Genomic DNA, 13,469 nt, shown 5'->3' on the forward strand with positions numbered 1-13,469 from the left:
GGTTTATGACGGTCTTACTGGCTAGTGCCGATGCCAACCTCGGGCAAGCGATCGTTATGACTTGCGCACAGTCACCCCTAACCCTGGGTGGCCCATTCATGATTCATCCTTTTATCACATGCACCATGAAGAACACTTACTACTAGTATGTATGACCGTGATGAGTATCGCGCGAAATTCTCAGCCGAAGTGATTACCCGTTCTGAAATGCTACACTGTACTTCAGATCACCGATGCCCCGTCTCCAAAAGCCGTACAACAACGCTAGCCACCCACACCCACACTCCCTTTTCACCACCACGCCCCCCGTTGAACCTCCCTAAGGAGGTTCTCGTCTCACCAATCATCCCATTCGTCCTTGCCACTATTTCCTACCGGCCCAGTCTGCTTGCTCCCGCCCTTGCCCATTGCCGAGGTCCCTATTGAGCTGCCAGTCTTCTTCCTCTGGTCCGCGGCAGCAGAAAACTCGTCCCAGAACGCACGCTTGCTCTCGTCAAAATTGTTGCTGTTGGCCGGCTTGTATCCGCTGCCAGACGGGCCTTCCACAAACCGAGTGAGCCCTTCCTGCGCAGTCTTGGCGCCCGCCTGCGCCGATTTCGCCGCTTGGGCAGCCGCGTTGCGGGCCTGCGCAGCCAACTCGGATTCGGCTATCTAAAGCCCGGTCAAGGAATGGTTAGGTTGCTGTAGCTTTTCCGGGAAGGGGCTGGTGTGAGAGAAAGAAACAGAGACACATACCTGCTTTGCCGTCGGCTGAATGAAACCCTCGTTAACCGTCTTGGCCGTCTTGGTGACCGCCGACGTAAACCAACCGAAGCCCTTACTTATCGCCGCGACGGGATCCTTCTGCAGATCCTCCAGTCCCGGCAGCGCTTGCTCCTCCCTCTGCGGCCGCGGCGCCGAGTTGCCAAACCCACTGTACTTGCCTCCTTGGCTGGGGGGCAGGTCGGCCGGCCGCTGCGCGTTCCGCTCGCCCAGCTTCGCAAAGTAGTCCACGTCCACCTTGATCTTGCCCGGCCCAGGGCTGGCATTCCTACTCCCGCTGGCCGGGGCGGCCGCCGCGGCGCTCCCGCCCAGCGGTGTATTCGCCCTTGGCGCGCTGCGCGTCGGCGCCGTCGAGGGGGCCCCCGCGCCCGGCGCGGGACTTGCACTCGCACTCTTGCTCTGCTTCTTCTCCCCGGGCACGTACTCCCGCCCTTCGACCTTGGCACTCAGCCTCTCCTTCCACTCCTCGCCAACCTCGCCCCCGTACCGTTCTGCAATCGTCGCGTCGTCCCAGGTAAGTCCCCTCATCTTGGTGTCCTCGTGTTCATCAAAGAAGCGCCGCCAGTTCTCATTGCCGCCGAGGCGCATGCGTTCGATCTCAGCGGCTTTGAAGGCGTCCATGGAGATGGACCGCACAAACGAGATGTGCACGCCCAGGCCGCGGTGAACGCCGGCGCAAGACAAACAGATAAAGATGCCGAATTTCGGGGACGCCCATTGCGGGGAAGGCGCGTTGCAGTCACAGCAGATGTTGTTCTTGGCTTCTTGCTGGATCGCGACGAGCTGCAGTGGCGGGAGGAGGAATGCTTGGTTAACATGGCGCCATTCACCGGGCGAGAAGGGCTGGGTGGGCCAAGGACAGAGCGTACTTTGGACCTCGTTTCAGGATCGACCTCCCACATGGCCTTGGAAGCCATCGTGGCTGACTACGCTCGAACCCCTGCCGGTGTGTAGATGATTGAGCGAAGAGACGTTAACAGAGAATTCGTGGGCTTCGTGCCCGATGGGGTTTTCGTTGATGGGAACGGCAATATCGAGAATCTGCTAGCGCTATGCAGTACGTTCGGAGCCTAGTCGATGGTTGCGTGACCTTGGTTGTTATTGCTTCTACCAGTTCTAAAAGTTGGTGGTAGAAGACCGAAGGGCAAAGTTACAGGTTCGGTAATAAGGTACCCTCGGCAGGACAAGTTGAGGTTGTTCTGGGCCCGCGTTGGACTTGGGTGAGGCCAGCTGATTATTGGACACGCTTGTTGGGGGTTGCGGTCGACCCCTGCAGGAACCCATCTGCAATCTCACTTTCTTCCCTAGCTTCATGCCTTGCATATCGCCTACCTTACCTCTTACTGCCCTTCTAGGCAGGTTTCTACTGAAGTTATCAGCACTGAGCATGTTCATGCCGTAAGTGCAATGCCCTGGACGTCTTTACACGCCCCAACATGGAGGTCCGTCCATGTGAGTGCCGTGCAGCAAGACTATGAAGATCACAACTTTTCCTATTCCCGAAACCCTGGCTCCGGCGACGACTAAAATACACGCCTCAAGGATGGGAAACGAGAAGGGAAGGGCCATCATCTTCTCCGTGTATATGAAAGTAATAGGTCATGAGGATATTAAGGGATATTCTTTTTGCAGAAAAGCCGGAAGATAATGGATATGTGTCCCCAAACTCTACCCGCAGTGAGCCCTTTTCATAGCCCGTGCAAAAATTCCCGGACGCCAGGAGAACTATCCCGCCACCCCTCAAACTCATTTTCGTGAATATCCCATCTAACTCGTTCGGTGCAAAGGGAAAAATCGTCCACCGCATTCCAGTCGTTAAAGAAAATGCACGCGTCCAAGAATAATACACGGGGATAATGTTGCCAAATAGGAAAAGCGCGTGCAGCATCCCCATTGACCGCTACTCGTCGAGACGAGATGAGCAAGTCGTCTTTTAGGCGGTGGCCTCGGCAGGGGCAACCTCGGCCTTCTCGGCGCCGTTGGTGTCGGCGCCTTGGGGGGCTTGGACATCGTCCGTCTTGTCAGGGCTGTCGATGGCCACTTTGACGGCGATCTCACGGCCCTCAATCTCACGGCCGTTCATCTCAGCCACAGCCTTCTGCTGCAGCTCCTCCGACGCGAGGGTGACAAACCCAAATCCACGGCCCTTGCGAGGTTCGCCACGAGCCTGAAGTTTCTTGATCATGAAGCGCGGGATAGGCCGAAGGGCAATCTTAGCAGAAAGCGGGTTGTAGGCAGCAAAGAGTTCCTTGAGCTAAGGGGCTGTCAGTAATTTGTCGACATACAGAGAGCACATGGCATCTACAAACCTTGTCCTCCGTCAGATCGTACGGAAGATTGGCGACCATGACCTTGGTCTTCGACGGGATCCCGTCAGCCGGGGGCCCGCGTTCACGACGCTCCCGGGGACGAGCCTGGGGCTTGCCGGACTTGGCGTCCCTGTCTTTCTCGCCAGTCGCCTCGTTGGTCACATCTTTCAGGACATCAGTCTGTGGAGCTGATGCGGCGGTAGGATCTTGGGCTGAGGGGGCACCAGTTTGCTTCTTCTCATCCTGTGCAGCTGTCAGTCTAGTCCGTACCTCACATGCCATACCAGTCAAGCGGCGCGAAACTTACCCCACTGCCACGGCCACCCCGAGCACGTCCGCCACGGCCGCGGCCAGCCCGACCACGACCACGAGTAGATTGGCGGCGCCGGGCACCATCGGCACCCTCAGCGTTGGCACCTTCTGTCTTCTCGTTTGTGTCGGGCTTGCGTGCAAGCTGAACGGAGACCTTGCGTTCCAGAATCTCCGTACCCGACAGCTCGGCGATCGCACGCTCTGCCTCGCTGGGAGTAGACAGATCGACAAAGGCGTAACCGACAGGGCGATCGGTGCGAGGATTCTTGGGAATCGAGACCGACTCACTGCAGCAAGACGTGCATGGTTAGCGGCAGTCAGTGGAATACCGTAATGTGTGAACGGAGGAAGCTGCTGTGAGGCTTGGTCACAGCCCCGGTGCTGTGTGCTCGAGGCCAAGCCTTGACCCGATTGCGGTGACAAGGGTCAAAGGTCAGGCGGCATCAACAGCAACAATGGCGGTGAAGCACTCGTCGCGTACTTGCCAAGAGGGAAAAGACGTCAACTTACACAAGGTAGCCCTTGAAGAAATCTCTCAACTCCCCCTCAGTTGTCTGGTACGCCAGGTTGCCGATGTACAGGCGGCGACCTTCGGCGGCACTGGCAAGGACAGCGTCATTGTTGCCCGACTTGTCGTCGGAGCCCTTGCCCGTGATTGAGATATCGGCCAGAGTATTGGCCACGTCATGGACAGCAGCAGTAGCTGCGTCAGAGATCTTCTCCACGGCAGTAGACATGATGTTTTTTGTCGGAGCGACGATGGAGTCGGTTCACAAATGGAGGGTTGACGTGTGAATGAATGAAACTCGTCGTTTCAGCAGAGGAAAAGGCGTTGTGCTGAAGTTGAAAGAAAGACGAGTGATAACTGAACTCTGGGATGGAGGGGGAGTGCGTAGGGTAGCTAGGTGCCCTAGATAAGCTTGAAGAACGTTTGGTTGGTGGTTGAAAGCAGCCGGGTGAACACTTGACGGTTGGCGTGGAGAGGAGGAATCGGAAGGGGGATCAGGCGGCGGGCCCAAAGCTCAAATAATATAATTTTTGGCGTTCGGGGGAAGGCGTGGGTCAAGGTGGGGACCGGGGGGCAAAGCTGGGGTCCACTGTGCTCTCCACTGTGACCTGTCTGCCACACCCTGCCATGCAAGCAGTCCGTGCGTCAGCAAACCTGGGGGGTTGACACGCCCTCTCGCCGCCTCACCGTGCGACCTTATTACCCGCCCAGTACCTTACCGATTTGCGGATTGCACTTACCTCAGGCAAGACTGGGCGACCAGTATCAGAAGGAATTACTCAGTTCCAAGTGTACCACAAACCTAGCAAACTGTATAAGAGATTGTGAGTATGCTCTGCAGTTTCGCCTTTCTTCCGCTGTGCCCTAGCGAGCTATTGGACTCATATTCCTGTAGGTGTAGACAACAGAACATGGAATGAAGAGGTGATGATGTGTGCACTACGTCAAACCTTCACCGGCATGCGCAGGACTCGCCACATGAGCTGTTGCAAACGCCCGGGCACGGTGGCCATGACGATGCAGCACCAGTTCAGACGACTGCGCACATGGCCATGTGGTGATTGCGAGTCGAGCATCAGCGCCACTTCTTGCCAAGGTCCTGCGGTGGAAGGAGGCGAGGTCGGATGTGAACTTTGGTTCTTCCATCTGTCCCGGACTCTGGCTGCGGCGTCCGCTGAGTCTTTCATCTCCTGGTACCTTACCTAGTGTTTCCTACGATATAACTCACGTCGACACATCGACCCCCAACAGCTCTTGCGATCGTCCAATCGAAGCGGATGGACTACGCAACATCTCTGGCGGTGGTTCATCACCTAGAGACGTGAGGTTGTGTCCTGCCAACCAGGTGCTTCTCATCATCAGTTCTAGTTGCCCAAAGCATTACGTTACAGGAGCAGAACTAAGGCAAGGTAGCTCGAACTTCGAACATACCTACTAGGTACTCACCTTAGGTTTCTGCCGTAGACAAATGGACAGCGAATTAATTCGCCAGTCAGTGTGGATTGCAGTAAGTCAGTGCGTAGTCAGTCTCAATGTTGACGACTCTCGGTCTTTGGAACACACATACGTACTAGCACTTACACAGCCGCAGAAGCCAGTCATAACTCGCCTCCCTCCGGCCAGAAAAACCGCACACCATCATCAACCTCCGCCGGACCAGATATGGCTGCTAATACTGTGTATTCTAGTTATTCATTTTACTTCTTCTCATCATCCCCTTTCTTCCTTCCCCTTTCTTCACCTTCCTTCCTCTTTCGATTTGGTTTCACTTGCTTGATTCCTTATCGCTTGCACTGTCGAGGTGAGCTCGGTGTATGCCACTTTTTGACCGATGGAGGTGGGTCCTCGGCAACCGCTTCGAGGCGTTTCTACGCGCAGCCTAGCCCCCATGGCTGTTCCCACCGTTGCAAAGAGAAGCGGAATTACCGGGTCATAGTTCATGCGGTGATGGATGTAAGGGTCTCCTACATACGAATCTAATGTATGTACTGCACATGCACATGCACACATTGTACTACAGCCCCTATTGTAGACAAAATGAAAACTGTACTGCCCGTGTAGATTGTAGCAGCCGCAATCATCCTGCATGTTCAGTCGAGCATGTGAGCCAAGAGAGGTGGGTCGGCTGCTTGATTCCAACTGGCAAGTGGTGAGGGTGAGGCAAACCCCAGTGCACCCGCACTGTGTAGTACGTTGTGGTGAAGTCCCAATGTTCACCATGTGAAGCTGAGTCCCAATTACGGTGCGAGTCCCGTTTTAGCAACGCTGTTCTTCCTCTTTTGAAGAAAGAGACTTACATATCCAGGTACCTTGCTGGTAACTGTATGTATGTATGTACAAACAAGCTGCACTACACTGATACGGGCATGCTTGGATCGCCGCGACCGCCCAGTCCTTCGGGTGTGGAGTCTGGCATCCGGTCCATTCAAATCCGAGCCCGTTCCGTTCCCGGTGGCTAATGCAATGCAGGCTGCCAGGCCGTCCGGTTTCGGGCCCGATACGCCCCGCCGTTGCTCCGATAAGGATAGATTGCACTCGAGAACTTCTTCCCATGTGCTGGCTCAGTCTGGACACCTGCTGGCCGTCTGTTAACTTAGGCTTTGTCCTTCATCTGCAAGAAAGGTCCTCCTATTTTCACTGTTCTGTCTACACGTTCAGACCGCACGTCAAAGGACACAGGCACATACCGTAACCAACCGTATACACTACGCTACATACATCACTGTGACCTCGACACTGAGACGGTCTGGAAGAGCACACGCGCATTGGTGTGGTGCGCAGACCACGCTTAGACCACTGTCCCGTTGGTGACATCACCTCGCCGCGCTGTTGGAGGGGTCGGGTCTGTGGCCGTGGGATACCTCTCGAGGTGTTTGGGCCGTGTGAGGTCAGCAGTATCGACGGTCTTCCTATCTCTTCGGCCCGGCTTTGCCAGATGGGGGAAGAGAGCGAGCGTGAGCGAGGTGTGCAGCCCGCCGTGGTCGAGGGCCGACGCATGGCGGTGCTGTATGGGTCAGAGACCGGGAACGCCGAGGAAATTGCAGTAGAGCTGGGCAAAATGGCCGAGAGGCTGCACTTTCAAACGAGCGTGGATGAGATGGATCGCTTCAAACTGGTGCGTCACCTCGGGCGGTGGTTCTTGCAGGCCGTCTATGGCTGAGTTTCGACCGGGTCTTTGGATGCGCTCTAACAGTGTCAGTGATAGACAGACATCCTGCGCACATCGCTGGTCATCTTTATCACGTCCACCACGGGGCAGGGTGACATGCCAAAGAACACGTTGAGGTTCTGGAAAAATATCAGGCGGGAGAAGCTTAACAATACCAACTGCCTACGATCACTGCGGTTCACCGTCTTCGGGTTGGGCGACAGCTCCTACATAAAGTGCGTGCCTGCGTCTTCCGGCTCCTGGTTCCTTGCCTGCGCTTGCAAAATCCGCATATTGCGTCCTCTGGAGCACTTCCCGGGGTGATCTGGCGATTATTCTGCTAACAAGCTTGCTGTTGCAGGTTCAACTGGGCGGCAAGGAAGCTGCGAGCAAGGCTCCTGCAACTCGGGGCAACCGAGTTCTTTCGACCCGGCGAGGGGGACGAGCGACACGACAACGGGTGAGAAAAACCCCGACGTTCTCCACCCCTCTTTCTTTTTGTTGGGCACTAACATTTATCCCGTCCTCAGCATCGACAGCATCTACCTCCCCTGGCAGGAGGAGCTCAAGGCTGTCTTGATCAGCGACCACCCGCTCCCGGAGTCAATCAGCCCAATCCCCGACGACGTTGCGCTTCCACCCAAGTATTGCCTCGAGCTGCTATCGAGCAGCATGTCTGTCGATGGCGGGGAGTCGCTGGCCGAGGTCGAGCGCCGGTTCCTAGCGTTGAGGACCAAGAACGCGGCTCGGTCCCATGTCGACCATCCCAAATCAGCCGCAGAACAGGCCCGGGAAGACTGGGCACGGCTAAGCGTTAAGTTCCCCGCCGACTACGCTCGCCGAGATCAAACGTGGGAACGGCAAGCTAAGCGGCCTGTTGAGGTTTTGGACAAGGACAACATCCTCAAGGATCATCCGCAAAAGTATCTCCTCGAGCCGCAACCCGCCGGAGTGCCGGAACTCCCGCCCGCAGACCTGCTCCCGATTCCGGACACCTGGCCTGCCACGCTAGTGCGCAATGAGCGAGTGACGCCGGCGGACCACTGGCAGGACGTTCGTCACCTAAGCTTTCATTTGAAGCTCCCGGCTAAGGATCGAATGTGTGTTGCCAAGCTCGCTGGCCAGCTCACCCTCACCATCTGGCCGAAAAACTATCCGGAGGATGTCCAGGAGCTGATCTCTATCATGGACTGGGGGCCAGTCGCAGACGAGCCCCTCGTGGTCAAAGGCGGCCCTCCGGGGGTCTACGTCAAGGACGGTATTGCGACGCTGCGGCATTTACTCACTCACAATCTGGACATCACGGCAGTGCCAAAGCGCAACTTTCTCAGGGAGCTGATGCATTTTACCAACGACGAGAGGGAACGGGAACGACTCCAGGAGTTCGTCAAGCCAGGCGGCGAGCAGGAGTTCTACGACTATACATGTCGGCCCCGTCGCACCATCCTGGAAGTCCTGCGGGATTTCACCTGTGTCAGGATCCCGTTTCGAAGGGTCCTCGACCTATTTCCTCCCATCCGCCACCGTGATTTCAGCGTCTGCAATGCGGGTGAAAGTTTAAGAACGCTTGTCGAGAAAGATACGCTCGCCTTCGACGTCCTGGCCGCTCTCGTCGAGTACAAGACAATCATCCGCAAGCCTCGCCAGGGCCTCTGCTCCCGATACCTCAAGCATCTGGCCGTCGGCACCGAGCTGTCCGTCAAGTTGACCATGTCAAGCGGGACTCGCCTCGTGGATAACGACTACGAGGCACATCGGCCCCTTATCGCGATCGCCACCGGCACCGGCATAGCGCCGATCCGCGCCCTCATCCAAGAGCGCGCCATATATAGGCATCCGGGCGACACCCTTCTCTTCTTTGGCTGCCGCAACCGCTCGGCCGACTTCTACTTCGAGCACGAGTGGGCGCTGTATCCCAACTTGAGAGTCTACCCAGCCTTTTCCAGAGACCACATTGCCCCCGATCCCGGGACGACGGCCATCTCAATCGCGGCCAGCGAAACCTCCGCCTCCGCCTCCAGCACCACCAGTACACCCACACCGGCCAACGGCTTCGCTAGTAGCAGCGTGCTGGACAGCCCCGATAGCATCCTCTCCAAGGTCGAGTACGACGCCAACAAGAACTATGTTCAGCACCTCATCCGCAAGCACGCCAAGGACGTCGCGCATCTGCTGCAGCGCGACCCCATCGTCTGCGTCTGCGGCAATGTGGGGCGCATGCCCATCTCGGTGCGCAATGCCTTGCTCGACGTGCTGGTCATGACCGGGATGGCGAGGGACAAGGAGGAGGCGCTGACCTGGTTCAACAACCCGAACAATATGACCTTCTGGCAGGAGGTGTGGTAAATCTGACTTGTACAAGTACAGCCGCAAGGATGTAGATTACAGCAAGCCTGCGTCTGCTTTCAGAACTGGGGGGAGGAGGGGGTGTCTAGGGGGGAACAACCTGGAAGGGTTCAAGTATGCGATGTCACGACAATAGCGGCAGCTTTTAGGCCTGGATAGACACGGCATAAGGGCTCGGCGCATGCATCTAGTCGTATGGGGAGGATGCCTTGGCAAAGAAGTGTCGGCGTTGAGGCCGCGTTGTCACTCTGTTACTCGAAGCCTGAGTTCTTGAAGTCGTGGCTTGCCCTGCCTGATCTCCCCTGATGTGTCGGCTCCGTCTTAGTTAGTCGTCCACGAAAACAAAAAATACAGATAGAAGAGAGGTCTCGTTACTTTTCTAGACATGGCCGCAAGCGGGGCCCGGCAATCTGCCCGACATAATGTACCTAGGTAGTTAACTGACTTAGAGGAGCTGTGCTCAAGTGTACAAACGAGGGAGGAACAGTCGGTTATCTCGGATCGGGCACGTTTGTTCAAACGAGTTTGTTTTAACCATTGGTTCGCTCTACCTCTTTTAGCATATGCTAGCAGATCATAGCTTCGCGGACCGCCTTTGCAGCACGATCTGATGTTCGCACTGAGGTATGCTCGATCTGTTCTCGGCCACAACACCCCAGGAAACCCAATAGTATGGAGATGGCCTTATATCAGAGCATCTCCCTGGCCAAACACTCAGCATTATAGAATACCCCCATGTGCGCCTCTGCACCATTGCGCCAAGTTGAGTGTATTAGACGCCAAAAGACAATTCGCTTCAGTTGTTGCCCTTTCCGGCCTTTCCATTTAGGCTAGTACAGAACGCCAGAACTCCTCGCTCCCGTTGTATCCAAAGTGAGAAAGCCAGCCAAGACACTAGTGGTATGACCCCCAATTCTCACCGTAAAAGATCCAGACGCGTCCCTTCGGGGTATATACGGGGGGTATTGAAAGATATAGAAGAGAGAAGGTGTGAGACGTCAGCTTGAATCCAAAATCCTTCAACTGATGCTGTCATCCTGATCCTCCCAGCTGTACCGCTTCTCGGCCACTTGCGGCACGTGTATGAGCTCGGAACCGGCTTCTATGCGCTCCATACTGCAAGGGCTGCGGGGCACATCGTAATCGTGGTCCTGCCTTTCTTGATCCTGCCTCACGCTATTCTTGGAAGTCGTTTCGTCCGTTCTCAGCCGACCTTCTTCCTCCACAGTAAAATTACTGCCGAGCGTGTCGGTCGAGCACTGGGTCTGGGACCGGTGGTGGTGAAGGGGGCGAGGGAGGGCTAGGCTGTGGGAGTGCAGATAAGCTGGACCAGTTCCCGCTGACGAGCTGCTCGGAGGCACTATCTGTGGCAGTGAGGGTTGAATACGCGGAATTCTAACATTGTCTGGTAAGGGCCCTAGGCACACCACTCGTGAAGGGTCGATAGGCGTTCGCTGGAGCGTCGGGGAGGGCGGCTGTGCGGATCCGGTCGGCGAGATGGGAGAGGCATCCGAGGCTGAGCGGGTGATGGAGGAAGGCGCATATGTTTGTTGCGAATGGGGTGACTGGGGCGAAACAGGGGAGTAGCCGCCCGAATCTGATCCGTTCGCAGGGCCTTGTAGGATATGTCGCGGTGGTGCAACAGTCATGGGTGACGGAAGCTCAAACATACGATTCGTCCAATCTCCATGTGGTGTCAAGGGAGAAGGAAGTGCGTTGGTGGGAGGGTATGTCGGGGATGACGCCGGCGACGGCTCTTCGGGTGGCCTGTAGTGAGCAACAGGGCTTAAATCATGCATCAACTTCTCCGGCCCAGCCCCTGGAGAGGAAAATGTCGTAGGCGTATAAGTCGGTACTGGCCCCTGAATCTGCCGCTCTAGTTTCCGCCTGGTGATCTCGTACTGACTCAGTCCCTCCGTGCTATCAACACCAAATTCGGTATCATCGTCGCCAACGTCGTGGCTGTCCAGCTCAACCGGCACAGGCGGTACTGGCATCTCAAAGACTTGATGTTCCGCCTCAGCCCCGACCTCGATTGGCCGAGTGGTGCGCCCATCCGTTTCATGCGCCGTGGGCTTCCTTGATCGCTTCTTCCTGATGATTTTGGTGAACATTCGCTTGACTGGATTCTGCGCTTCTTCCCGCTCTTCCATCGCTCGAGGGCCGTCCTCGTTGTCCTCCTCTTGGCCCGAAGGCTCCTTCTGTTTATCCTTCCGTTTGCGTATGAGGCAGAACCATAGCAACAAGGCCAAAATACTTCCGGAAACAAAGGCGCTCAGGACGATGCCGGTGATCTGACCAGCATTTAGCCCGGAAGTGGTAGTAGTTGGCCCCTCGTACTTGGGATAAGGGCTATCGTCTGGCCGCGTGATGGCCTCGAGCGAGTAATTTGTGGCCGCATTGTCGGGGAAGCGGGACTGATGGATCGAGTAACTGGCCCTGTCGTAGCTGGTGATGATGTAGGCCTCCTGCATGAACACGCGCCCAATAATATACTGATTATCGTTGACTTGCTTGGTTGATCGCTTGAGAGGGAAATAGGGAATGCTCGAGTCTCCCCACTGGACCACATTTTTGAACGGGTAGCGCAGAAGTTGGGCAAACGCGGCAGATGGGAGGGTGATATTGACAACGCCGGGTGTCTCGAGAGGCCGTCCGAAGTTGTCTGCATTCTGATAGCTGGAGAGCGAGAAGGTGAAAGACAGCGACGTGTCGGATTGATAGTGCATATACTGGCTTCCGTTAACGAAGACGTAGACGCCCAGATCCTCCCTCCACGTCAAGTTCAGCGCAGCCGCAAAGCGCTCGCACACCTCGGTGGGGAGCCAGAGATATGGAGTCGAGGAGTCGATGATGGCAACAATAGCGTCGTCCATGGTGACAAGCGGGTGGGCTGCCGATGTCCAATTCTTGGTGGGTGCTTGCTCCATCGACGGCACTTCTGCGGTTATGCCGCGTAGTCGAACGGTGGGAAGTCGAGTGACTGGGTCAAGCGAGAAAGTGGTGCCATGAGGCACGAACCTCAGCGTATCGTAGCCGCCCAGAGTCAAGGAGGCAACGGTGCCGCTGTCTTTACCATCTGGGAACTATATCAGTACATCAAGTCATCCATGCGAGGCAGCCCGGCGGTGGCCGCTTACTATTGCGGTAATAGGCGCCCGCGGTATATCCGTAGCCGTGACTCGGGATAGAGCCGTATGTTTCGGCTAACTGCGAGATGAAAGGGTTGGTCAGGTTGGACCCGAACCTGCCCTGGGTCACGCCAAGGCCAACATATCCCTGGTAGTAGGTGGTGTCGTTGATAGCCGCCACAAGCGCACCGTCAATAGCTGTCGTATGTTTTACGACCGTGTTGACAAAGGCGAGCGTCTCCAGCCCATAGTCCCCGTTGCCCCCTGTGCCGGTGTAGTTCATACCCAGCTGCCAGCTCCCCAGCGGACGCCATGTTTGGGACACTCCGATGTCGAAGATGCCGCCTCGGGCATCGATGCATAGTTGTACTTGGCCCAGTCAACGGTGAGGCCGGCAAACAATTCCGAAGGCATCACTCACTTGGAACACAGCCGCCACTTGAGATGACCCATATCTCGGACAGAGCCGTGGCGACGGTCAGATACACTACCTGGGCGGGAGAGCCCACGTAGAAGGCAAAGTTGGACCAAGTCCCGTCGATGCCATACCTATCCACTGGTAAGGAGACGCACAAACGCAAGGCGGGCAGGGCATAAACGATGGCATGACGCACCACTCGCCAGAGGGCTGGATCCAGAGGGGGTCTGGAGTAGGTGGATCGGACGCGGCGGCGGTAGCAATGACTTGCGACACGAAGACCAGCAGCAGAACGTCACGAACGACAGCGGCCCCGAGGTTGGGCGACCGCATTGTTGCAGCACCCAGACCCGGGTCGCACGCAGTCAATGGCGTTCTGTCACCAGAGGAAAGGCCCTAGGACGCTTGCGCGGCCGTGTCGGCGTGCCATGAGCTGCGAAGTGTGTTAGTGAGGGTGTTGAGCAATCGCCACACCGAAGGTCACAGGCAGGCAAATGCGAACAGGAGGTCCGACAGCGCTGGTCGAGACCGGCTC

General features: G+C 56.5%; 4 protein-coding genes across 4 annotated transcripts; 1 reads left to right on the forward strand and 3 right to left on the reverse strand.

Moving 5' to 3' along the window:
* Positions 1-135: 135 nt before the first annotated feature.
* B0T15DRAFT_431899 (uncharacterized protein) lies at positions 136-2,025 on the reverse strand. The gene is made up of 3 exons (XM_062865742.1): positions 1,632-2,025; positions 736-1,545; positions 136-651 (listed from the first exon to the last, which is right to left on the reverse strand). The coding sequence occupies exons 1-3, from the start codon at positions 1,677-1,679 to the stop codon at positions 337-339; spliced, it is 1,173 nt and encodes a 390-aa protein (XP_062722664.1). The 5' UTR covers positions 1,680-2,025; the 3' UTR covers positions 136-336.
* A 467-nt stretch (positions 2,026-2,492) lies between these two features.
* Positions 2,493-4,206, reverse strand: B0T15DRAFT_156383 (uncharacterized protein). The gene is made up of 4 exons (XM_062862059.1): positions 3,894-4,206; positions 3,379-3,670; positions 3,072-3,314; positions 2,493-3,016 (listed from the first exon to the last, which is right to left on the reverse strand). Exons 1-4 carry the CDS (start codon positions 4,118-4,120, stop codon positions 2,696-2,698), a joined length of 1,083 nt encoding a protein of 360 aa, XP_062722665.1. The 5' UTR covers positions 4,121-4,206; the 3' UTR covers positions 2,493-2,695.
* Positions 4,207-6,705: 2,499 nt separating this feature from the next.
* B0T15DRAFT_156431 (uncharacterized protein) lies at positions 6,706-9,458 on the forward strand. Its single transcript, XM_062862061.1, has 4 exons — positions 6,706-7,006; positions 7,097-7,275; positions 7,401-7,499; positions 7,570-9,458. Exons 1-4 carry the CDS (start codon positions 6,827-6,829, stop codon positions 9,383-9,385), a joined length of 2,274 nt encoding a protein of 757 aa, XP_062722666.1. The 5' UTR covers positions 6,706-6,826; the 3' UTR covers positions 9,386-9,458.
* Positions 9,459-10,309: 851 nt separating this feature from the next.
* B0T15DRAFT_156426 (aspartic peptidase domain-containing protein) lies at positions 10,310-13,417 on the reverse strand. The gene is made up of 4 exons (XM_062862060.1): positions 13,131-13,417; positions 12,938-13,065; positions 12,526-12,885; positions 10,310-12,464 (listed from the first exon to the last, which is right to left on the reverse strand). The coding sequence occupies exons 1-4, from the start codon at positions 13,265-13,267 to the stop codon at positions 10,405-10,407; spliced, it is 2,685 nt and encodes an 894-aa protein (XP_062722667.1). The 5' UTR covers positions 13,268-13,417; the 3' UTR covers positions 10,310-10,404.
* Positions 13,418-13,469: the final 52 nt, after the last annotated feature.

Source organism: Chaetomium strumarium, assembly GCF_033439665.1.
Source record: "Chaetomium strumarium strain CBS 333.67 chromosome Unknown B0T15scaffold_3, whole genome shotgun sequence".
Taxonomy (NCBI): Eukaryota; Fungi; Ascomycota; class Sordariomycetes; order Sordariales; family Chaetomiaceae; genus Chaetomium; species Chaetomium strumarium.

Excerpts from the sequence above, each read along its gene's own strand:
- B0T15DRAFT_431899 (XM_062865742.1), bottom strand. The coding sequence starts at position 1,679 with ATGGCTTCCAAGGCCATGTGGGAGGTCGATCCTGAAACGAGGTCCAAA. Across the intron at positions 1,546-1,631 it reads ATCCTGAAACGAGGTCCAAA|CTCGTCGCGATCCAGCAAGA; the intron begins GTACGCTCTGTC and ends CCGCCACTGCAG. Across the intron at positions 652-735 it reads TTCAGCCGACGGCAAAGCAG|ATAGCCGAATCCGAGTTGGC; the intron begins GTATGTGTCTCT and ends ACCGGGCTTTAG.
- B0T15DRAFT_156383 (XM_062862059.1), bottom strand. The coding sequence starts at position 4,120 with ATGTCTACTGCCGTGGAGAAGATCTCTGACGCAGCTACTGCTGCTGTC. Across the intron at positions 3,671-3,893 it reads TTCTTCAAGGGCTACCTTGT|TGAGTCGGTCTCGATTCCCA; the intron begins GTAAGTTGACGT and ends GTCTTGCTGCAG. Across the intron at positions 3,017-3,071 it reads ACGATCTGACGGAGGACAAG|CTCAAGGAACTCTTTGCTGC; the intron begins GTTTGTAGATGC and ends ACAGCCCCTTAG.
- B0T15DRAFT_156431 (XM_062862061.1), top strand. The coding sequence starts at position 6,827 with ATGGGGGAAGAGAGCGAGCGTGAGCGAGGTGTGCAGCCCGCCGTGGTC. Across the intron at positions 7,007-7,096 it reads AGATGGATCGCTTCAAACTG|ACAGACATCCTGCGCACATC; the intron begins GTGCGTCACCTC and ends TGTCAGTGATAG. Across the intron at positions 7,276-7,400 it reads GGCGACAGCTCCTACATAAA|GTTCAACTGGGCGGCAAGGA; the intron begins GTGCGTGCCTGC and ends TTGCTGTTGCAG.
- B0T15DRAFT_156426 (XM_062862060.1), bottom strand. The coding sequence starts at position 13,267 with ATGCGGTCGCCCAACCTCGGGGCCGCTGTCGTTCGTGACGTTCTGCTG. Across the intron at positions 13,066-13,130 it reads ATCCAGCCCTCTGGCGAGTG|GTATGGCATCGACGGGACTT; the intron begins GTGCGTCATGCC and ends ACCAGTGGATAG. Across the intron at positions 12,465-12,525 it reads GGGCGCCTATTACCGCAATA|ATGGTAAAGACAGCGGCACC; the intron begins GTAAGCGGCCAC and ends TATAGTTCCCAG.